A 24,900-nucleotide genomic window follows, 5' to 3' on the forward strand; every position below is an offset into this window, starting at 1 on the left:
ACAAAAACAGCAACATTTTAAGAAAGCAATTTAAATTTAAAACTGGCGCCATAACACGCTCTCTCTTCTTTTCTTGAATCTGGCTCGAAGCGCACTTCTAAAAATCATCGAAAACTTTAATTAAAAGCCTTTAAAACAGATGTTATCTATTATTTCTATCTATATTTAATTTACTAATTAACCACGAGTATTAATTTGCAGTAGTATTGCAATATTTTTATGTTTCTTTATGTAATAAAATTTTATTAACGCCGGAACATCGTTAAAGAGGAAGAAGAAGGAACAAGACAGCGATTGTCATTTTTCGTGTAGATTGTGTGGTGGTGTGGATTTGTGGCTGCTAGATTTTAATTAATTTTTTGGGTAATTAAAACGAAAAACTTATTCATTTTAACTTTCATTAATTAATTTATTAATATCTCAAGTATATTTTCAAACCGCCACATAACTTTTACTCTATTTACTAATACATTTTTTAACTACTTGTGATTGTTACATAATAGTGAATTTATTATACTCTGTTGCAGGCTAAATCAAACTGATTAAAATGGCCGGAGACAAAGTAGCTACTCTTGCTAAACCCCAGCTTCGAAGACTCCTTCAGAACCAAATCAAAGTCAACTTGGCTGTTGCCGTTGGCCTAGCTGCCATAGCTGGGGTGGCAATGAAATTCCTGTATAACGATGCTAGGAAGAAGGCCTACGCTGACTTTTACAAGTACATATAACATAAATATTTTATTCTTTAGATATATCGGGAAATCTAACTAATGCATTGATATTTTTAGGACCTACGATATTGACCAGGAATGTGAACGGATCAGGGCAAAGGGATTATTCGATTCCTGCTAAGCAGTATTTATCATAGAGACGGTTCCAAGTAGATGATATTAGATCTTTTTTAACTTAGAAATCTCCATAAATGTCGAATTAAGTCAGTTTTTTTTGTTATTAAATAAAACGTGATACCAGTTTTGTATTTTATTACTTATAAATTTAACAGAGGGATTATATGAATGAATTAAACGGTTTTTTACCTTTATTTTTCCTTAATTTTAAACGTAACTCTAAAAATTTACATTTTATAATTTCCGCCTGGGTCAGCTGTTTTTCTAGTAATTTTCGATTTTTACCACCAGCTACGAGTCAGTTCCCCTGTCAAAACTGTCATGAATTTTCGTAATGGCTGTCAAATTTGCGCATCCGTAACCGCGCACGTCCTATGGCGGAAAGTTGTTATTGTTGAACGCGTTTAATTATTTTTAACAATATTATGTGTATTTTTACGTACTTTTTAAGCGAAAATCTAGCAATTAGTGAGTGTTAAGTTCTACTGGACCAGTGCCCAGCAGGATTCCTCCACGCAAACAAGAATTTCAGTGTCAAAAGTATGTCACTAAAAATGGGATATATAATGTTTCTTTGCCGTAAGCAAATTACGGCGAGTGAGTGATTTAGGGTTTGCGGGGCTCCCCGATCGGTGGTAGCGAAGCCCGGCGTGGAAAAATCGAGGTAAAACGACATTTTACGCGATTTTGTGCGGTGTAAATAGTGAATTTCGGGCTGGGAACACATGGAATAACACTCCCCCATCTGGTTTACAAAATGGCTGCGATCAGATCGGTCCTTTCGATTTCGAGTTTTTCTTGCGGGTTTTCCACGTTTCGCGACGATGCACCCTATGAAGGGGCCCCGTTTTCGTCATTCGGGGGCCGATTTTCCGTTTTGGGTCGGTGGTCCTTTTAAGAAAATTCGTTTTTCGCGAAAAGGAAACATCGAGTCCAGTGTCTCTCGATTGACCAGTCGCTAAATGCAACGGATGTGCGAGATTTTTGTTCTTTTGCCGACTAATTCAATGCGGAACCTCTGAAATTTCCTTTAAAATACCCAATTTCTAACATAAATTCGTTTTACAGAAAGTTTTTTCGCTTGGATATAACTTCTTGACGAAAATTGACAGCTAGAGCCCTACGAAAGACCTTGACAACCTTTTTTACAACAATAATTTCACCATTAAGTTGATTTTATTCGATTTTAAACGTTTTTTCTAGCTTTTGTGCCCGGGAAAAGGGTTTTGTGCTTCTTTTTTATTAATTTTTTAGTAATTATATTATAGTCTACCCGCCAATTTGTGTACGTGAGTATATACAGGGTGTGACTGATTATACTCAAATTCTGTTTATTTAACGATGATTTAGTTAGTTTTTAGAGTATAATATGAATTAAATTGCTGTTTTAATTCAATATAGTATACAGTATCAACATCAAATAATATTGTATCAATTATGTCATTAATGTAAATACAGTTATCAGAGTTTTTGACAATGATTGACAGCTAGAGATATACAAAAGAAATCCATTATTTAAGGAAAACTTAAAAATTATGTATGTTTTAGTTGATTTCATAGATTTTATCTTCGTTTGACATACAGCCATAGTCTGTCCAGTGAAAGAATACCTGTATGACTATGAAAGTTGTCCGTCATTATTTTTTCTCTCATCATATATTGGATGTAGTCTGTCGAAATAATGTATTTTCTCACTGGAAAGACTATAAGCCTTATCTTACTGAAGGGTATTTGACACTGACGTTTGTTTCCTGTCATTTTAATTAAAAAATAAATAGTTTTGGGGTCAATTTTTGAATGTCATCAGTCCAAAAAAAAAAAAGGTTTGTGAGTTAATATATGAATAAAAACCAACTAAAAATAGTAAAAATATATTTGTTTTAATATCTTTCGTATAAATGTTAATTATTTTGTATTTTTTTAATTACTTGATAGGTAGGTACTACATATATCAGATTATTTATATTATTTTTTTTATCAGTGTTTACATTTAATTCACGAATTTGACCAGTAGTATTTATATTTAGACCAATATGGTCTTATCAAAAGAAAGTTTTTTGTGGAAATTTTAAGAAAATCATCAATGGACTTCTCGTGATGTTTTGTTTATTTTTGATTAAATTTGCAGTGGACATTGATAAGAATTTTGTCTATGAGATGGGATCAATATTTTTGTGTTTATTTATTATCATCAATTTTTGACCTTTTTTGTTAGAATCTGAGGCATTTTATTTTTAGAAGAAATAGGAACTGTATTGGGAAATGTTGAAGAAATGTATTTCTTTAACTTTAAGTGACGTCACCTGACGTTTTTATAACTCCTAGCGTCCGAATTTATTAATAGATTTCGAATTATAAAAAGCTTAGATTATAGGGGTCATAGGTATAACATCATTATAATTTTTAATAGATACTTCTTTTGAACTTGTGTATTGATGCCATCATTATTTTAATGTGGGTGGGAGTTTATTTTTTAGTAACATCTATCGTTAATATACAGGGTGTTTCGTTGTTTATTTTAAGTTTCCAGTAATTTGAAATTTTAACTCTAATCTTTCATATGAAATATTCACACAATCGTATTGTAGAAACATTTTAAAATGTTTTTATGGAAATTAGGGTGAATCAAGCATTTTTTCACGCCAAAATTGTATTTTTCTGTATGAATCGAAAAAAACGGCGTCAGATGGCTGGAGAATAACAGTCGATGATAATTTTGGCGTGGTCATTCTCTAGACGTCATTTACTAAAAATTGACATAAAACTTATCAAAAATTAACACTATTTTATAGATTAAAAAAGTTTCCAGACACACAAACCTATTTCCAAAAAAAGATGTTTGAATTTATGAAACTACCTACACCACCAATTTAAAATAAATTACAACCTTCTTAACTGGTAGTAAACGCCATTAAAAAGTAGAGAGGAGTACGGGCCATGTAAATAACGTCTAGAGCTTGACCTCGCCAGAATTATTATCGATTGTCATTGCCCAGCCGTCTTTGCCGCCGTTTTTTTTATAATCGTCATTGCCAAGCTAACTTGCCGCCTTTTTTTGGTAATTTGATTTTTTTATGACAGTGTCTTTTTAATAACTAATCAGACGAAAATGAATTAAATTAATTGGAATGTACGGTATGTACAGGGTGGGTCAAATTCGACGCTTTTAAATGGAAACATACAATATCGGTGTCTGGAGCCCAATTTTCATTAAAATCATGATGGTGAAAACCGCACGTCAATATCCGTTACCGTTTCGGAGTTACGGGGTGTTTTTCAAAAATGTGTATTTTTAACAAATCGCTGTAACTTTTTTGCTATGAAAAATTTTGTATTTTTATGAAAACATTTCCAAAGCACTTTTTTACGTAGAATTTAATGGATAAGTACAATTTTTTTAAAATTAATAATTTAAGAGTTATCAACAGAAAAATAGATTTTTATTTGGGACACCCTCTGTATTTTTATTAACTGAAAATAATTTAAAATTACCTTTCCAAAAATGTAGCACACTTGATATTTTGTAATAATCCCCTTCGAAATACAGATTTTTTAAAAGTTCGCCACTTTTAACTAGTAGGCTTTGGACCTCTTATTGATAATATGCCCTTAATGGAACTCGAAAACATATTTTTCCAGCAAGACGACGCACCGCTTCTGAACGCTGAAGTTATCAGCAAATTTTTGTAGCCAATTTCAAGAATAATTGGATAGCTCCCAAAGATCCCAGCCGATGGCCGTCGAGGCCGCCTGACTTAGTACCCGTGGATCTAATCCTATGGATATATTTGCGGAAGAATAAAGGTTCCTTATTCTTCCGTATAATCTAGACAAGTATTAAAATTACTTAGCAGTTATGAGAGGCTATCTTTCACCCCTACTGAGTTAATGAATTCCGCGAGAAATGTTCAAAAACTGCCCCTTTTTTCCATAACAGAAGACGGTCGATATGTCGAACACCTGTAGCAAAATCTCATGTCTTAATTTGCTATTTATTTTTATTGTTATTAGATATAGTTTAAATGTGTTGATGTTGGTTAAATATATTTTAAATTGTTATAAAATTCTGCATCTCTCATAGCAAATATTATTTTCGTTTTAATTGATACTCACAGCTAGAATTTTTTTTACATTACAGCCCGTGCTGTTCAAAGCCCACTTATTTAAAGCGGACGAATGTTAATATACTTTATATCTCGAAGAGGAATCGAGCAAAATATCAAGTGTGTTATATTTTTGGAAAGGTAATTTTAAATTATTTTCAATAAATTAAAAATATACAGGGTGTCTCATATAAAAAATCAAATTTTCTCTGGATAATTCTTTAATTATTAATTTTAAAAAAATTATACTTAAACCATTAAATTCTACGTAAAAAGGTGCTTTGGAAATGTTTTCATAAAAATACAAAATTTTCCATAGCAAAAAAGTTACAGCGATTTGTTAAAAATGCATATTTTTGAAAAACACCCCGTAACTCGGTAACAGATATCGATATGCTGTTTTCACCATCATGTTTTTGACAAAAATTGAGCTCCAGACACCGATATTGTATGTTTCCATTTAAAAGCGTCGAATTTGACCCACCCTGTACAGGGTGAGTCAAAACTCTATAATATGTAAGTTTCAATCTTTGCCTCATCTACAGTATGTTCCCGGATTGTCTTTGCAAGAGGAATTTTTTTTTATTATTGACATTTTGGGTAAAATTCATTCTTTTCTTTGATTTTTAGGAATTTTAGGAAAAAAATTCAACCATATTTTCTTGTTTTTTTTATATTTCTTCTAAAACGGTATGGAAATTTGAAACAGTATAAATGGGATTAACCCAAGAACGGTAAACTAATTACTTAGCTTAACTGTTCTTGGGATTAACCAATATAGAACAAGCAAAATTTTTTATGTAGAATGTATTCTCAAAATGTCAATAATAAAAAAGTTTTCCTATTGTAAACAATCCGGGGACATACTGTAGACATAATGGTTTACCTGTCAGGAAAGAATGATTAAAGCTTAGGGTACTGTATATATTTATATGTATTTATATGTATATATTTATTACTGTAATCCTACTGGTACTGTATAACATAGACGCTACTAACGTACATCATGTAGCCCATCGTTTTCATAATTTTTTTCTCGAAAAAATCTGCCCCCTATTTTTTGAAAAGGCTATAACACGATTTTTTCGTATTTTTTTATTGGAAAAGAATTCATTCCATAGCAATAACGGCATTTTTCTTCACTCTCAGGGTGATTGAACGAGACTTCTACTTCTGGATGGCCCCCTCTACCTTCGCAAGCGGGAGCGCCCCTCCCAGGGGCCCCATTTGCTGCAGACGCCTCGAGTCTGCGCAGCCCAAGTCGCCCAGGAAATAGATGGGCGAGGACCACTGCGCATCAGCAGCAGCGAAGGACCTCGTCTTTGTCAGCGAGGGGACACTCGGCCATACCGGGTATCCCCGCAAGCTTCAGCCAGTTGTCGATAGGTGAGAGACACACCGGCTTTTTTCTATTGTATAACTCTACCTTATACAAAAAATATAAAGAATAATAATAAAGAAACATGGTGGTGGTTCTGTACCGGGTACGTCTCGAAAGTGGTTCACCTTTATAACTCTTATTTTTTCAGATAAAAAACGAGATTTGGTATGTTAGTATATGACATAAATTAGGATTGATTGATGTATTCAATTGTTTTTGGTCACTTCCGGTTTCACCGGAAATGACTACAACTTTTGATTTTTAAATGACACCCTCGGTATTTTCTTACTTTATTCGATAGAAAATTACATTCTGAATAGAATGACATATCATATGTCAACTTTTGACATTATCGCTTAATAAAAAATTGTATTTTACAATTCAATCTAGAGTGCCATGTTAAAACACTAATTCTTAATCAAAGAGCCTCGGAAAAATAGATTTGATCTTCTAATGTTTTTAGTGTCTTATCCTGGCCAGTTAGAAAATGTTCAAATCGTATTTTTAATCATATCTCAATTTTTTCAAATGGAACAATGGTGGCTCATTAGCATATTTGAAAAAAGCATTTTTTACGAATACTTTGATACCACACACTTGGTATTTCGAGTAAAATTTTCGTTACAAACCGCAAGGTATAATTTTAAATAAACCATATGCAAAAATGTCAAAATTGACATATGATATGTCATTCTATTGAGAATATTATTTTCTATTGAATAAAGTAAAAAAATACCGAGGGTGCCATTTTATCAAAAGTTGTAGTCATTTCCGGTGAAACCGGAAGTGACCAAAAACAATTGAATACATCAATCAATCCTAATTTATGTCATGTACTAGCATACCAAATCTCGTTTTTTAACTGAAAAATAAAAAAAGTTATAGGGGTGAGCTTTTGAGACGCACCCGGTATATTCCATTTAGACGAAAATTGATCATGGTTAATTTGAACTACTTGGTGTTTTTTTAAATAATTACACATTAAATTCATTTTAATTTACACGTCATTTAATTCAAAATTGTTACAATTAGATCATTTTTAGATGAAAGTTTATTTGAACTACTGATATCGAGACTTCGCAAATAATTGTAGTTGTGCGTTTGGGTGTCTATTTATTTTTGATTCGGAATTTTTGCATTTTGGATGATTTCAGTGGAAGGTACATTTGAACTATTAGTATCTCTTATTATAAAAGTTCAAACTTTACCAGAATTTTTTTTCCATCATCCTGAACAATATTTTCACGGTAACTAAAAAGAAAAAAAATATTTTTTTTTTGGTACACCCTAATACGCATATGATGAAAGTTTATTTGAACTAATCTATGTTTATTGAATATTAGTCTACGTTACTAAAGTTACATCTGGTTTAAGCCGTCTTCTGTTCCTTTTTTATTTGACTGAAAATTTATTAATATTCATTCTAATTAATTAATGTTTTGAATAATTTGAGAGACAATAGTTACAGATTTTTATAATTAAAAATCCTGGTACTTTAGCTCCATATTTATGAAAGTTCATTTGAACTACTCGTCACTAAAGAAAAATCGTACGTTTCTGGTTTCTTTTTAATAAATCTGCTTATTTTTTTCCGGTAGGTTGGATGATCTGTTGGGCGTGCCGGTGAAAGTCCGCAAACTGGAGCCGTGGAACTCGGTGCGCGTGACGCTGTCGGTGCCGCGCGACGCCGCGCTGCGCCTCCGGCAGCTCGCCCAGCGCGGCGCCCACGAGCTGAGCGCCCTCGGCATCCTGGGCGTGCAACTCGACGGCGAGGGCGCGCTCCAGCTCAAGCTCGCGCCCCCTCAGGGCCACACCCACGCCTTAGCCGCTCCCGCAGCGGCAGCAGCCCCGCCCAGGCCGCAAGATGGAGGGGGAACGAGTCCAGCCACTGCGACGACCGCAGCGTTCAAGTCGCCGAACGTGGTGTGTCCGCAGGATTCGGTGGTACCGGTGCCGCAGGGGAACGGAGTTCAAGTGCCCCAAACAGTGGTGGGGGCTACAGGGGCTGGTTCGATTGGTGAGGGTAGTCTGACGAATAAACCGCCCTACGCGGGGCCGTTTCCGTTTGCCAGCATGAACCAGGCCATTCACAGGTAAAGACCATACTTTAACAAGCTTATTACATATAAAAAATATTTATAATTTACAATATATTACTATACTTTTTGAATTAGAGAACAATTTCTAATTGTTATGTATATGGGGTTCTATTGTTATGTATATGGGGTGTCCTAATATTCCGTGGACATAGAACAACTACCCTGTATATTTTATTAATACAGGGTGTTCCTCAATGACATGCTAATATTTAAAGGAGTGATTTTTGGTCCTATTCTAAGAGAAAAACTTCATATGAATGTATGTCCTAAACATCTTAATTTCTGAAATACAGTGTGGTAAAATTTTCTAAAAAAAAATTTTTTCACAATAACTGATTTTATTATAGATATCTTTATGAAACTTAATACACATCTATGTATATCTTTCTTGTTCCTAAATAGTGATGTACCAAACTGTTAATAGGTTTACTACAAATTTTTATTTTTTTTTCCTATTCCAGCCAAAGCAGCGGCAACAATTCAACTACCACTGGCAGCCCCACCCCCCAACCTCCCAAACCCCGCCCCCTGGAAGCGCCGCCTCTCTTGCCCCCGCCCTACCCCGGCGTGCGGCGGCCTTCCTCGTCCACGCCCACTCTCCCCTCCGTCGTGCGGAACACGCCCCCTCCCTCCGCTTCGCCCGCGGCGCAAGCCACGCCTCCCGTCACCATATCCAGCCCCCTCTTGGTCAATCTGCTTCAAAACGACCAGGCAGCGACGCCCGGGAAACCTATGAGACCGCCACCTCTGCCTCAACAGCAGGGTTCTTCTTTGAGTTTGAGTTCTTCGGGATGTTTAAAGACTGCACCAGTGACGTCGACGTCGTCTCAAGCCGCTAACGTGCTAGTGAATATGAGCAACAACAACAATAATAGTAGTAACGGTAGTAGTAATAGTAGTAGCCTTAGCAGCAGCAGCGGTAGTTCACCAAGCGCCTTTATGAGCACGAACGCGGTGGGAGGAGCTACGAGCAATAACGCTCCTCCACAGCAGGTGGTTGGAGGGTTTGGCGTGGGGAGAGGCGGTCAGCAAGAGCAACAACAGCAAGGGGGTAGGGTGCATTATCAGAGGACACCTCAGGGCAGCATAATAGCGGTAAGAATTTTTATTTATTTATTTTTTTTTCATATTTAATTTTTTATTATTTTCAGTTGAATAAACCTTTACAATCAACCGTACCTCTTCATTCCCATCCGCAATCTTTACAGCAAAGAACTCCACCGACACCAACACCGAACCTCCTTCAGTCTCAGTACGGCGGTACTTTACAGAAATCCGTAGCTTTCGCGCCAAACAGGCAGATCGCGCAACAGCACACCATGAAAATGGCGCAGAACGGCAACAGTGCGCTGATCGGAACGCCCCCTACAATCAGTGCCGGCATGAGTTTGGGCTTGGGACAACAACAGCAGCAACATCAACATCAAATACACGATATTTTGAACCACCAGGTATATAATAAATTTGATATCATGAGAAAAAAATACTGATTAATTTATTTATTTATTTCAGATTGTTCCTCAAACTTCTACCGCCAAACCTTTACCTTCGCCGCCTCCGTACAGCGTTGCCGTTTCATCCAGACCGCATTGGGAGTCCATCGTGTCGAATCCGGCAACGCTGCTCGACCTGACACCTTCCTTAACCGATCTAAAACCCGACGAGCTGGATGATTTGCTTCCGGCGTTGGGGCACAGTCCATTGCCCGAACTCAGCGAGTTGGAGCTTCTTGGTGGGCCCCAATCGGGCTCTAGTGCTACGGAGAATGGTACCACCGATGCTGATGGAAGAAAATTCCTTATAAATCCTTTGACGGGCGAATTGGAGCCTCATTCCAGTGAAGAGAGTGATGCAGAGGATGTTAAGGTAAACTTATTGATTTTTGTTAAGGTTTTTATGAATTTTGATGTTAAATTTTCTTGTTTTCAGGACGTTTTTACCGACCTACCTTCTCCATTGGGGCTCTCCGACGAAGATACAAATTCCACCACCAGACCTGACACTACCACAGATCAGAGTGACAGCGAAACGCGATCTAGTAACGATGGCAACAAACATCCGAGAGTGAAAAACGCGAAATCGCGCAGAGAGGGTCGGGATTCGCCAGCTTTAAAGGTAATTTTCCCACTTTAGGTCAATACCGCCTTAAAACAAAGGCCTGAGCCGCTGTCTTCTCCCGTGACGTCACATCAGTGGTCATAATTGTCATTTATTTAAACTACTCATGGATTTTTGATTAAATTATGCATATAACTATATTTACAGCTATTTTAATTCAAATTATATCATTTAGATGATTTTTGACTAAAGTTTATTTGAACTACTAATAGTTACAATTGTAATAGTGAGTTAGTTTCTTTGGAATTAAGACATTTCAGATGATTTCAGGGAGAGATTCGTTTGAACTATTAAGATCGAGATTTTTCTAATGATTCTTTTGAATTATGGCACTATACGGATGTTGATGAAACTTCGTTCGTGAATTACTCAGGGCGTTTCAAGTAATACATGTAACTATTATTACAGCTATTTTTAATTCAAAATTACGATTTAGATGTTTTCTAGATGAAAGTTTATTTCAGCTATTAATATTAATTGTTATAATGAGTTTAGGTATCTTAATTTATCTTTAATTTAGAATTAAGGCATTGTGGATGATTTCAGGGGAAGGTACATTTGAACTATTAAGATCGAGAGTTTTCTAATGATTCTTTTGAATTATGACACTAAAGATGTTGATGAAACTTCGTTTGAATTATTCAGGGTTTTTCAAGTAATACATGTAACTATTATTACAGCTATTTTTAATTCAGAATTATGATTTAGATGTTTCTTCTATCAGCATAAGTATAATTTATTTTCATTCACGGCCCAAAGGTAAAATTTATTTGCATATGTACTAAAACAAAGGCCTGATCTCTCCCGCATGACGTCACAGTGGTCATATAATTATAATTTATTTTTTTTATACAGCCCAATGAAAAGATCAAACTTCGTCTGAAACTGGAAAAATCCGAACCCGTGAACCCCGCCTACAAGGTGGACATTAGTTTCGTGAACACACAACAGCCGAAAAAGGCCGCGGCCTCGATAGTTCAAACGACCCTATCGTCGAGCAGTACTCCGGGCGGAGTGGAGGAATTGAGGGTACCGCCCTTGCATATTTCGCTCAGGGGAAGGAATTCGGCGGTTATCAAGAACAAGAGCAAGTCCAGTGAGGGTAGTTCGGCGAAAAAAGTGAGGAAGATGCAGGCCAAGGCTAGAGAGGCTGCTGGTACAGGTAAGGAATCGTGTCAAATTGTTAAATTTTTATTTGAAACCACATATATGTGATGTTGTCATTAAAATTGATGATGGTTCATTTGAACTACATTAGGGATTTTTCAGTAATAATTTACGTGACTTAGTTATAGCTATTTTCCAATACAACTTATAACGTTCTTGATGTTTTTAGACAAAGATACATTTGAACTACGAAAAGTTATCTAACTATTTTTCATTTAAAATAGGTAACGAAGACGACCACCAATCCACGGACACTACCGCAGGCTCGGACAACACACACAAGAAAACCAAGAAGACGAAATCGAATCACGACCACAGAGAACTCCTGTCCGCCCTTTCCGACGATCCGGTCAAGTTTGCCCTCCACAACCACTACAAGGACAAGCAGAAGGAACGGAGGGGCTCCGACTCGGAACTGGCTCGGTTGGGGGGCCAGGCGGGGGGCCGGAAACACGACGCCAACGGAGCGCTGACTGGTGACGAGAAAAGGCGGCGGCTGAGTCAGTCTGAGGGCGAGAGATTGAAAGACGACGAAACGCCGACTGTGCCGGGGTCTACAAACGTGGGGACGGTGGGCGTGTTGCCGCAGAAGCCCCGGAAAGATAAGGTAATGTGCCGGTCTATATCTTTCTGTTTTGACGAAAGTTGATCGTGGTTTGTTTGAACTACTCGGAGGTTTTCGAGTAATTATACAAGTATTATTAGTTATAGCTATTTTGAATTCAAACTGGCGACATTTAGATGATTTTTAAAAGAAAGTTTAATTGAACTACTAATCTCAAAAATTTGCAAATATTAACTGTAATTGTGAGTTTCGATATCTCTATTCTTAATTCGGAATTAATGCGTTTTAGATGATATTAGAGGACGGTATATTCGAACTACTAATATCAAAAAATTTAAAATGATAGTAAATGTTGAGGTTACATTTGAACTATTAATATCAAGACTTATTATTAAGGTTTTATTAATTTCGAAATACCTATGTGACACTATAAGGATATTAAATTTATGAAAGTTTATTTGAACCAGGGTGCAATGATTTAAGTCAACTTGATTCAAATCAACGGATTTTTTTTATTTTAATCATGGATTTAAATAAAAAAAATCAACTTGTTTAAAAACTTATGATAAATAGAAAGATAACTGTAAAAAATTTAAAATTTTTTCCTCTAAAGCTATAAAAAAGTATTCCTATATCAAATATACCCTATATATATTCATCAAATAAATACAAAGTTACACTTGCTGTTGTAACGTTTATATACTTTACTAGATCGACAAATAATTGTAAAAGATATAACATATTACACATATCTCTAATGTCTATTCTATTATTTGAATACAATTTCATTCGTAAACTCTAGTGCAGGACTAGTTTCTTCTGATGTCAGGTTATATTTTTATTCCCGAGGACTGATCAATGTCAAAAGTTAAGCTGGAGTAAATATAGCTGTTTTATACCTTTTTTGAAACAGCTGAATGTTGACCACGCTAACTTCCGCCTTTCCCTAATTTATCTTCTAGTTCATTCCAAATTTCTACCGACATTTTGTCCTGTAATAAATACTTTGCACTTTGAACATTAGATGGTACTAATTTTGTTCTCGACTTAATACAGTCATGACTCTTTCCAAAAAAATCCCTTTAATCTAAGCGGCCGATTTTTTTTGTGGAAATAGGGGCATCGGCAAATTTTACAGAATAAAATATATCGATGTCGGATGTGGAAAAACGACACTCGCCACGCCGTAGAAATGTTAATATTGACAATATCGGGCAGAGTTACAAAAATTTAGTCATTTAGGATAGGACTTTAAATAGAAAATATTGATTAAAATAAAAAAAATCATGATTTTTTTGCACACTGATTTGAACTATTTTATTTTGAAGAATTTTAACCTTCGATATTATCGTTACATCTATTAATTTTAAATTGTTTTTTTTATTTAGTTGGAAAATTATTAAAGTTCATTTACACTACTGAATTTTTTGAATAATTCAAGAAACAATAGTTACAGCTATTTATAACAAAAACTTATGGAATTTTAGCTGGATATTTATGAAAGTTCATTTGAACTACTCGTCATAAAAACTCTAATTAACATGTTAAAATAAAATTTTCTGGTGACTGTAAACAGTCTTAGTACAAATAATGGATCAGCGTTTAACTAGGTTTATTTATGTCATATTTAGATAAAAATTAAGGAAAGCTTTAAAGTGAAAGACCTGAACCGGAAGTTATACGCGGCCGTCACCACGAAAAACCAGGAAAAATCGCTGCAAAAATCGTCATCGGTGACGTTGCCGACAGCCAGTGACGTAGACATGGAGGCCAAGATCAAACAGAGTCTCATGGAGGGCGTGATAGGCGAAAAAGGGGTCCCTAGGCCTCCTCACCGAACTGTGGAAATTGTTGGGCACGCTATGACCGATTCGGGATGTGCTAGGCCCGTTATAACACCTGATAAGGTCAGAAAATACAATTATTATTTTTATTCTTTTTTTAGTTTGGTCTAGGAAATGTTTTAATGTTTTTAACTGTTTTTTGGCGTTTTTTCAGATGTCGAAGAACCCTTTAAACGCGGTGACGTCACAGACGACGAAAGAAAAAACGCCCGAACCTGACAAGTGCAACGTGCCCGATAGGAAAACTTCAGTGGCGGAGGCGCTGCAAGAGAAACAGCTCAACGCCATAGTGACTACGACTGCGGGGGGGAACAGGTCGCCCAATTCGGGCAGTAATGGGGGTCAGGGGGAAGACAGCGGCATAGAGAGCATGGACGCGCTCAGCGAGAAGAGCCCCAATCAGGTAAATACGGCCATATACCGTGTGTCGTATCGTCGACAACATTTCCCTGTTTTATTTGACAGAAAAACTTATTTGAAACATTTTCAAGCACCCTTTAATATGAAGCAAGTTGTTCATTTTGAATAATTTATATGATTTAAGCTTGATTTTCATGTATCCGTTGTCCGACGATATGATGATACAATATTAATTTTATTGCATTTTCATGCTTCCGTTCATCGGATATACGATTTGCTTGTGATTTGTGTCATTTTATATTTTCATTTCTATAATAATTTCGCTGTTTTACTTGTAGGCTAAGAGCTAGCAACGTTTTCGAGAGAGAATTTTAAGAAAGCTGTTTTTTAATATATTTTTTCGATGCTCTTCTAAACAGAGTGCGGATCGCCTGGTTGCCGGTATACGTTGCGTTCACTACTGCGCATCCTATCTGTATTCAACATCTGTTTACTACTGCGCATTACAAATTTGTCCTGTATTTCAGGAACTAAGAAGGCTGTGCCAAACATATGTGTAGCATATTTAGTTTCATAAAAAAGCAAGTAAAGTAATGTTAAAATCGCATCATTGTATCTCTACGCATAAACGGGAAATCCCCCCAAAAAAACACGAAAATTGGATACCTTGTACAGATGTGATGCGCAGTAGTCTACCAGCTTTGGTCAGGAGAACGTAGCAAAAGATATATTAAAGAACCATGGATAGAACTCTGTAACTAAATAGCGATCGGTAGCGATGAAGTATACTGACTTTGGCCGTAGAAACTCAACGGCAAGCGACAGTATTCTTTATCGCTACAGATCGCTATTTAGTTACAGAGTTCCACCCCAGTTTATTTAAAATTATCGTTGTCCCGACGCGACGGTGCTAGCTCTTGTACTATTATATTTTTATTAAGGTTAGATTAAATTTGTCAAAAAAGTGTCAAAACGTCCGTTATCGTACGATCTTTCTCCGTTGACGGGCTGAAGTAAAAAATTTACGGATGAAAAGTGGCGGCGAAAACGCTGTGACCACTCACAGCGCCGTCGGACCATCGTATCAACGTATAACGGACACGTGAAAATCAAGCTTTATATGACTAAATTAACCGAAAACTTAAAATATTCCGGTCCTGGTCAAACAATTACAAATTATGTCACAATATGACAAATCTGTTATGATTTTCTTCTACAGAATCTGCTAAAAATGTCCTGAATTATATTCTCCATGAAAACTTACAAAACCACAATATAAACTAATAAATATGATAAACTAAAAAATTCACAAAATTAAGTAACCCCCGTCCAATAATTCTGTGTCTGATTTCTACTATACCTTCAACCTTTTTCTTCCTTCATATTTTAGGCGAGCCAGAGCCCCCACGGCGACATCCTGCCCAACGTGCTACCCCCTTCCTCGGGAACGACCAAGACCCACCACCAAGTGCCTGACATGCTGGACATCGAGTCGCAGCTAGCTAAGATGGAAGGTCTAGACGCGTCCTCCGTACCTGCCACCTCTAAACCCACGACACCTTGCGAGAATAAAGGAGGCGGAAGCGCGCAACAGGGGGGACAAGGAGGTACGACCGTGGAGGACGTGAACGAGAACGAGTGCGAGCACAGGAGCGATTCCAAGGCGTGCTGCGATCTGGCCTGTCAGTTGCAGGACAAGATGACGGAGGAGGAGGCGCTTAAGGATAGTAAAGGGATAGGTTTGAAGGTGAGTTATTTTTTTTTCTTGCCTTACCCCTTTTTTTCTTACTGAATTAATATAAGTTTAGGGTAATCGCAAAACAATTTCCAATGCATGTTGTCAACTTTGAGTGACAAGCGATGGGGACAGCGCTGCCAGATTGTGATGGATTTATGAGATGAACCTTCATGTAAAATTGGGAAACAATATTATATCATTTTTTAAAGATTTTTATGTCTTATTTTTAATTTTTTGATTAATATTTTAGAAATAGATTTGAAAGTGGTATCATGTGCTTACCAATCAAACTTCTCTGACTACAATCAAGGGTAATAACGCACTTTTATTGTCATGTCCTTGTTCAAAATAGTTTATCAGGGAAGCTACAGGCTCTTTGGTTCAACTGCTTCAGCATATTTCCAACACACAATTTCAAGAAATGCAATACAAAACTCCAAAGTTTAGGTCTTAAAAGAACTGTTTGTGCTTAAAAGTACAATTTTTTTAAAAAATAATATGAAAATAGGCAAATAACGAGAATTACTCACAAAGATTCAACAATAACACGGAATTATACAAAGTAATGACATGATAAATGTTAAATAATAAACTACAACGTTGCTAAACACGGCGGAATGTGACCAACATAGCCGTAATAAAATTCGGTTTAAAGTAATTTTTGCAGCTTTAATCTAACTAAATTATCTGTTACAATCATCAATTGCTCTATACATTAAAACGAAGTGCTGCTCGGTATCTTAAATTATACAACAAATTTAAGCATTTTTGCCAACATTTCATTTTGTCAGGTTTATACGCTTTAGTGTCCATTTTTGATATGATTGATGACGTGCATCGGAAAATGTTTTGCGATTACCGTATATTGTCTTGGTTATGCTAACCATCAACAGAGTCATAATTTTTCTCATTACTTGGTATCACTTTTTGAATTTTTATTTTTCTATTATATAATTTTCTTCCTCTTTTAGAACACCAGCAAAGACGACCAACCCTCACCAAATTCCCCGCACTCCCTCAGGGTCGCTCCCGCCCTCTACACTTATCCCACTAATCCTGGCGATAAGGGCGGGGGGCACGACTCGAGGGGCGGCAGCGAGAGCCCCGCTCTCACCACTACCGAGGACGAGGACAGCAATTTGGGCCCCGCGTCCGTAGTACCGGAGCACCCTCAGCAAGTCAATAACAAGGGAAAGAGTTTGCTGGAACAGCTACTCATAGAGATACCGAGCGAGCACCACGGTGCGGGTACGCCCAGTTCGCACAGTCCGGCAACAAGGTAAGAAATACCGGGAGAGGACGTGTGAACTACTCTTTTTTTTTTTCGTTTTTGATATATGTATTGATAAAATCGGGTCTAATCGAAATACATAATTTATTACCAACAATTTGGTGTTAAAAATGAGATGTATGAACTACTGCTATTTTTATTTTTTAAGATTGTCATATTTGGTCTATTTGAACTACTTCATTATGCAACTACTTGTTTTTAAAAAGGGCGACGTGTGAATTACTTCTACTTTTTTATTTTAGATCGTCAAATTGAGTATATTTGAATTACTTTGTTTATTTGCTACTAGTTGAAGCCTGGCGCGTCCGCCACGACATCAGGAAAAAAATGCTTATTTTTTTTAATTAAATCAAAAACAAAAAATCCGGCGACGACAGTTTTTAGAAGAGCCAATTAACTATATTTGGTAAAAAAGCAACTTTCTAGAGCAAGTCGTTACTTCAGTAGAGACGACACTGATAAACATTAGCATTTTATATATGTAGATTGGGGGGGGGGACGTTTGAACTGCTTTTACTTTTTTTATTTTTAAGAATGTCAAATTGGGTATAATTGAACTATTTTATTATAGAACTACTTGTTAAAAAACGGCGACGTTTGAACTACTACTTTTTTATTTTTTGCACTACTATATTTATTATATAACTAAGGTAACCGCAAAACAATTTCCGATGCACGTGATCAACTTTGAGTGACAAGCGATGACGACAGCGCTGCCAGATTGTGATGGATTTATGAGATGAATTTTAATGTAAAATTGGGAAACAATATATTTATTATAACATTTTTTAAAGATTTTTACGTTTTATTTTTAAATTAATAATTATTAATATTTTATAAAACAATTATTATTTATTTGTTTTATCGCGTATTTTACTTAATGCACAAACTAATAATCATAGAAATAAATTTGAAAGTGGTATAATGTGCTTACCAATCAACTTACTTCTCTGGCTGCAATCAAGGATAATAAAGGACCTTTATTGTCACGTTCTCGTTCATAATAGTTCATCAGGGAAGCTACAAGCTGTTTGCTTCAACTGTTTTAGTTTAAATGCTTCAACATAATTTCAACACACGATTTCAAGAAATGCAATACAAAAACTCGAAAATTTAATTCTTAAAAAAACTGTTTGTGCTTAAAAGTACAATTTAAAAAAAAATCTGAAAATATGCAAAAAACTGGAATTACTCACAAAGATTCAACAACACGATATTATACAAAATAATGACTGACATTATGATAATTGTCAAATAATAAACGACAAAATTGCTGAACGCGGCGCAGTGTGACCAACACAGCGATAATAAAATTTGGTATAAACTAATTTTTGCCGCTTTAATGTAAATAAACAATCATTTGCTCTACAAAGTAAAATGAAGAGCTCCTCGGTATCTTAAATTAAACAATAAATTTAAGCATTTTTGTCAAAATTTAATTTAGTCAGATTTATAGGCTTTAGTGCCAATTTTGATATAATTGATGACGTGCATCGGAAAATGTTTTTTGTCATTACCGTAACTATTCGTCTTTTAGAAGGAGGAAATTTGAACTACTTCCCCTTTTTTTATTTTTAAGATCAAGTATTTCAACTACTTTATTAATTTAAACAACTACTAGATTTGATAGTAAATGGTGTTTTATATACTTTTTTGTCCTTTTTAAGATCGTCTGTGAGAACGAGAGCATTGAGCAAGCTGGGTAGTCCCGAATTGAGTTCTCCCGTACCGAATAAGAGCGGCAGCAATAAAACTGCGCAGGTCAATACCATCTCCGCGGCGAAAAGAAAAAGAAACGAGAGTGACAGTTCTAACCATAGCTTGGAAGAGACTAGGAAACGACCTAGGAAAGGTTCAGGTAAATATTATTTATTTTATTTTTCTAATAACTTCACTACTAATAGAACACGCAGTACAAACAAGTGTTAAAATAGCTCCCGAAAATTGTCATTTTTTTGTAAAAAAAACTTGTAGTTCTTTAAAAATCATTGCGTATATTTTTTATTTGTGCGATTTTTAGAAGCTTCAGAGATGGGTAAACGACCACCCCCCACCTCCAACACCTCCCTGGCTGTCGGCAAAAAGAACAACGCCAAAACGGGCGGCCAATCGGGCCAGCAGGACGAAAGCTCGGACAGCGACGAGCCTCTGATCGAAAAGCTGCGCAAAACGGCCCCGAAAACCGCCTCCAAAACACCGAAAGTAGTTCCAGTGACCCCCGTCATGAATCAAACGGTGTCAGCTCCTGTTACGGTTAATAATAAGACCAATACGAGGAGGTCGGCGAGGGCGGGACATTTACTGAAGGAGGAGAAGCAGCAGCTGCAACAGCCCGCGCAGAACACGCGAAGTAGAGAGAAAGGGGCTCAGCTAAATCAGGCTGCGCAGCAGCAAGCTGTCGCGCATAATATCACTACTCACAGTAACGCGGAGGCCGAGGCTGCGTTGAGGAGGAAAACGAGGAGTGCCGGTAAGGTTAATGCTTTTTTCCCTCTGTTTATTTCTTCATATAATTCGTTTCTATGTATTCCCCGAAATAAATAACTCACACAGAACATAACGACGGTTACTTTGAAAATTGCTTTCTGTGAAGTCCCGCAGTTGCTTGACGGGTCGAATTGCGCCGGCCGCCTGTCAATGAATAGGGAGTTAGCGCCGTTACCGGTGCCGTTATAGAATAGAGTTAGCACGCACACACGTATTATAGTTTTTACTTAACATTAATAGAATTTAACGAAAATTTCCAGGAAGAAACTTTTAAAGGGAAAAAAACGGCTTTAAATATACTAAATTAATTGTGTACACGTACTTGGATTTTATACATTTTCTACTTAATATTCTACATTTTCTACATACCCGTAGAAAATTAATTTTGTACGTGTCGTTACTCAACTCTGGCCCCAACTGTTGACTTCCTTAATAACTTTTCACTATTGATATTTTTTTAATTTTTTTTGAGTCTATTACGCTTTATTACAAGTTTCTATTTTTGTAGACGATCTAAACTAACCAAAACCTCTCTTTCTCTTGCTCTGTTCGTTGCAGACGTGGAGAGCAAGCGCAAAAAAGAGATCAAGTGACGTCACGGACCGGGCTGGCCGATCGCGGAGGTCAGCCACCGCCGCTACCGCCTCTACCTACCGCCCGCGCCGCCCATCTACGGCCCGCCCTTCCACCGCCCTGCCGCCGCCGCCCCTTTGAGCGACTGCGACGATATCGACGACGAGGAGGAGGAGTTGAGCAGCAATAATTCAATAACAACAACCACCACCACAATGTCTAGCGACGATGAAGTTGAGCTTGAATCGGAAGAGGAGGAAATCGAGGCCGAGGACAGCAGTTCGATGGCTAGCTTCAGCTCGTCGTCGTTCGGTAGTCAGGATGAGGATGATGACGATGATTGAAAGTGGTGCGAGAGTTTGTGAAGTAACTTAATCGACGGTTTTCTTTACAAAGGCCTTTTTCAGTTTTTAGGGTGGAGGTGGCTAGTCGAAGTAGGTTACGACGACGGTACATTTGATCTACTCTTTACTTTCTTTTTCTGAAAAATATTGTGATGCTGTCAGTTTTGATATCGTCTTAAAATTAACTTTTATAGACTTGGTCCATTTGAATTACTTTTTTAGTTAGTAACTTTTCAACACATATATTCTAAGAGAGAAAGAATAAATTTGCGGTTTTGTGAAATTTGTGAATTTTAAACAGTCCCATATAGATTTTTATCAAAAAATCTTGATTTTGGGGCATGTTACATTTGAACTACTTTATACTTTGTGCTTTAAACATACTTTTAAACACTCCCATATATATATTCTAAGCGAAAAAAAAAAACAATTTTGCGACTTTGTATATTTGAATTACTTCTTTACTTTTGCTTTAAACGAACTGGCCCATATATATTCTGAGTGAAAAAAAAATAGTTTTAAAACATGCTACATTTGGACTACTTTTTTGACGGGCCTACTTCGACCGCCTACGTCACCTCCGTAATTCAAGCAGCTTCTTTTATAAACGCGTTTATATATTTTGCTCTAGCCCGGACATGTGTAGTAAGCGTACAAGAAACCACTAAAACTTCCCAATGTGCCTTCACTATTGTGTATATTAACTAAATAAACAAAAAAAAACAAAATATAAATAAATAATAATAATCGTGTAAGTATACTAAATAACTTAGTGTTCAGAATTTAAAAGCCTTCAAGAATGGTTGGATAGAGATAAGATTGAGGTTAGGATGTGAAATATATTTAGATAAAAAGGTTTTGTACAGAAAATCGTTGGTTTGCTTTAATTTCGGGCGGTTTTGTGGTTAGAAATACGGTAAAATAAAATAAATCCCCACTCTTCGGTATATTTTGTATAGATTGTGATACTACGCTATTGGCGGAGACGAGGTTATGTGAAATTGGCCTGTTTTAACTCACTGTGATGTGTGATCAAGCGTGTGAAAAGCGAAGTATGAAAATGGATGCTGCGATTTTTTTATTTTATATTTTTTTCTAAAAAAAGTTGATCGGGTAACAGGGAATATGAAGGGTCTATATAAAAAATTACAGTAATTTTAGTTCTCTTTTGTTTGCTATTGTTTGTTGAATTTATATCGATTTTTTGTGATTTATTTCGAATAAATTTTCGACAGTTCTTGCTTGAAACTTTAAAACAATCAATTTTTTTTTTAATTTAAATCACAGTATAAAGACTAGAATGTTAAAAACTCAAAAATATTTTTTTATAAATATTTATGAATATTTTCTAAAATTTTTGATTTAGATTAAATAAAATATATACTATACTAAAACTTAATTTTGTGAGACGGTACATTTGAACTACGTCTTTATTTGTTGCTTTAAAGAAACTTTTAAACAGTCTCACAGATATTCTGATTGAAGCTCACTATTAAGTGAGACTCTATACATTTGAGAGACTACTATTAAGTGAGACTCTATACATTTGAGACTCTATACATTTTGAGACTCTATACATTTGAACTATTTTTTTTTGATACCTAATCTAATTTAAAAAAATGTATACAAAATATTAATGTCATATTTTATGCTGTGATTTAGTCATCAACTTGATAGAACCTGTGATTTATACTTTTCTACACTACAGAAATCCTTATTAAAAATATCTGTATAAAATAATCTGTTTATTATTTTATTTATTAATTTTTTTCTTACATAAGGACTGACTTTACTATGTTTAGAGAAATTTTAGAATTTTCATTTTTGTTTTATTTTATTTTTATTTTACTTTTTATTAGGCTATTATATACACCCAGCAATATTTTTATTAAATATTTATATACATACATAGATGGTATATAATTCTTTAAGTGCAAAAATCAAGTGTTATATTTGTTATATATTGTTTTTTTTGGCTATAATGAGTGATGAATTTTTTCGTTAAAACAGCGTCAATTTCAAAAAAAGTTTCCGTACGTTGAATCAATTATTTTGAAAAAAAAAGAACATTGAGGTATATTTTTAACGACCCTGTATATAGTTTTTTTAGGCGGAATTCAGATAATTTGTTTTTCTTTATTATTTTTTTGTCTCTTCTTTTTTTTTGTATATAATATAAATATTAGTTATAAATAAGCGAAGAGCTATAGTGCTTTAGGTGAAAATAAAATTTTTAAGAAAGTGTATATTATTAAATCTAAATAAGAAAGAAAAATATTGTACATGTGGTATTTTACATACAGAACTATCCCCTTGGCATAATATAATATATTATACATTACGTAAGTTTAAGTCTTATTTTTTTCTTTTTTTATTAATAATTTTGTTTGAAAAAAGTGTATTTTATGTAAAAAAGATGCGACGTTGCCAGGTGTGTTCCCTAAAAAAAGGCTCTTTGAAATCATAATCATTAACTGAATTTCTTTTACAAACTTATTTATTATAACACTACCTGAACACTATACATCGTTTTTTAAGCAGCTGGTTCATCAAGAGATTTTTACCATTTAATTTAGATACAAATTCGAAGGTTTTGAGTTAAGGTTAGTACTAGATGTACTTTATAAAATATTTTCCAATTTCTGGCACTTTAACGAGATATTTTTGCTACTTTGTATATTTGAACTACTTCATTTTATGGTTTAAATGAAATTTTAAAACACTTCCATATATATTCTGAACAAAAAACTTAATTTTGGGTCATGCTACATTTGAACTAATTTCTTGAGAGATCTTAGCGAAACCTTTTCTAAAAGAACAAATTTGTAGTGTCAGCGTCAAATACAACATGTCAATACAAAAATCTGATACGTTTGAACTACTTCTTTATTTTATTCTTTAACGAGACTTAAACACTCTCGTATACATTCTAATCGAAAATCACTTAATTTTGCGACTTGATACATTTGAACTACTTTTTTGTGTTACTAACAAAATATATATGGTGTTCTATTTAAAATAAGCAAATTTACAGCAACTTCCGGTTAAACGAGAAATGCCAGTAAGTGGGAAATAATATGGAAAGGAAGAAAACCTGGAAATAACCTTAATCATTCAAATCTTTTAATGCGGCAGTTTTGCGTGAAAACCCCTGTATATAAAAATGACTTTACAATGATTTTATCGAATCCTGTTTTATGGGAATATATAGATAAAAACTCTTTTTATAGGCGTTATGTACAAACTCGTTGTTATAACATTTATTGTTTTTCTTTTTATACTATTATTATTATTCTTAGTTGTAATTTGTTTCACACACATTATCTAATAACAGTGGTGACGTCACGTCGTATACGTGTCGCTGTTTTCGGTTACAGTGTCTCCATCTAGCGGTTGTTGGGCGAACTAAGGAAAAACAGTAATGGAATTTGTATTAATTCGGAATTTAAAAGTTTTTTTGTTGCTAGATGGCGTGCGATTACTGTACGTTTTACGTAAAATACATTGTTATTCAAGCGCTAATGTTCTTACTTGTAGATTGTGGACAGGTTGAATATAAAAATATACATTGTTAAATAGAAATACCCTGATATTTAAAAAAGAATTTTGTTTGATTTATTCTTCCTGTATATTATCCAGTAGCGGTTCCGAAGGAGACTAGGCGCAGCTTCCGCAAGAAAAAGCTTATGTATAGTATTTCCGAAGTCAATTGGAAGTAGTAGAGACTCTTAACTCCTTGGCCCCGACGATGCCGAGAAATACAGTGCTGAAATTAAGAGTCCCAATCTATTCCAACTGACTTCAGACAAACTATACTGTTTTTACTACAAAGTCTTATCTAGTTTTTATGCTAATCATAATATTTATTTATATGCTTTATCTAGCAAAATAAAAACACTAAATCACCACAATACACCAAAACACTTTTACTTTTACACTGGACACGCGTTTCGCTAACCATTGCGTGGCACCGAGTGGGCGTG

The 24,900-nt window shown here is 35.4% G+C and overlaps 1 protein-coding gene and 1 long non-coding RNA gene across 3 annotated transcripts; both read left to right on the forward strand.

Annotated features, from left to right (window-relative positions):
- Positions 1-297: 297 nt before the first annotated feature.
- Positions 298-972, forward strand: LOC115884966. The gene is made up of 3 exons (XR_004050654.1): positions 298-363; positions 528-717; positions 788-972. It is a non-coding gene; the product is annotated as an uncharacterized LOC115884966 (long non-coding RNA).
- A 150-nt stretch (positions 973-1,122) lies between these two features.
- Positions 1,123-24,521, forward strand: LOC115884967. Of its 2 annotated transcripts, none has more exons than XM_030903691.1 (16): positions 1,123-1,387; positions 6,100-6,336; positions 7,930-8,424; positions 8,892-9,525; positions 9,582-9,881; positions 9,943-10,296; positions 10,360-10,545; positions 11,404-11,710; positions 11,940-12,322; positions 13,912-14,187; positions 14,279-14,527; positions 15,875-16,231; positions 17,194-17,501; positions 19,181-19,371; positions 19,534-19,983; positions 20,559-24,521. In XM_030903691.1, the coding sequence occupies exons 2-16, from the start codon at positions 6,227-6,229 to the stop codon at positions 20,591-20,593; spliced, it is 4,635 nt and encodes a 1,544-aa protein (XP_030759551.1). In that variant the 5' UTR covers positions 1,123-1,387; positions 6,100-6,226; the 3' UTR covers positions 20,594-24,521. The 2 variants fall into 2 exon arrangements, with proteins under 2 accessions (XP_030759551.1, XP_030759552.1); XM_030903692.1 differs by lacking the exon at positions 1,123-1,387 and adding an exon at positions 1,395-1,511.
- Positions 24,522-24,900: the final 379 nt, after the last annotated feature.

The sequence above is a fragment of the Sitophilus oryzae genome, unplaced genomic scaffold, assembly GCF_002938485.1.
Source record: "Sitophilus oryzae breed Bouriz unplaced genomic scaffold, Soryzae_2.0 scaffold_358_pilon_pilon, whole genome shotgun sequence".
NCBI classification, from domain to species: Eukaryota; Metazoa; Arthropoda; class Insecta; order Coleoptera; family Curculionidae; genus Sitophilus; species Sitophilus oryzae.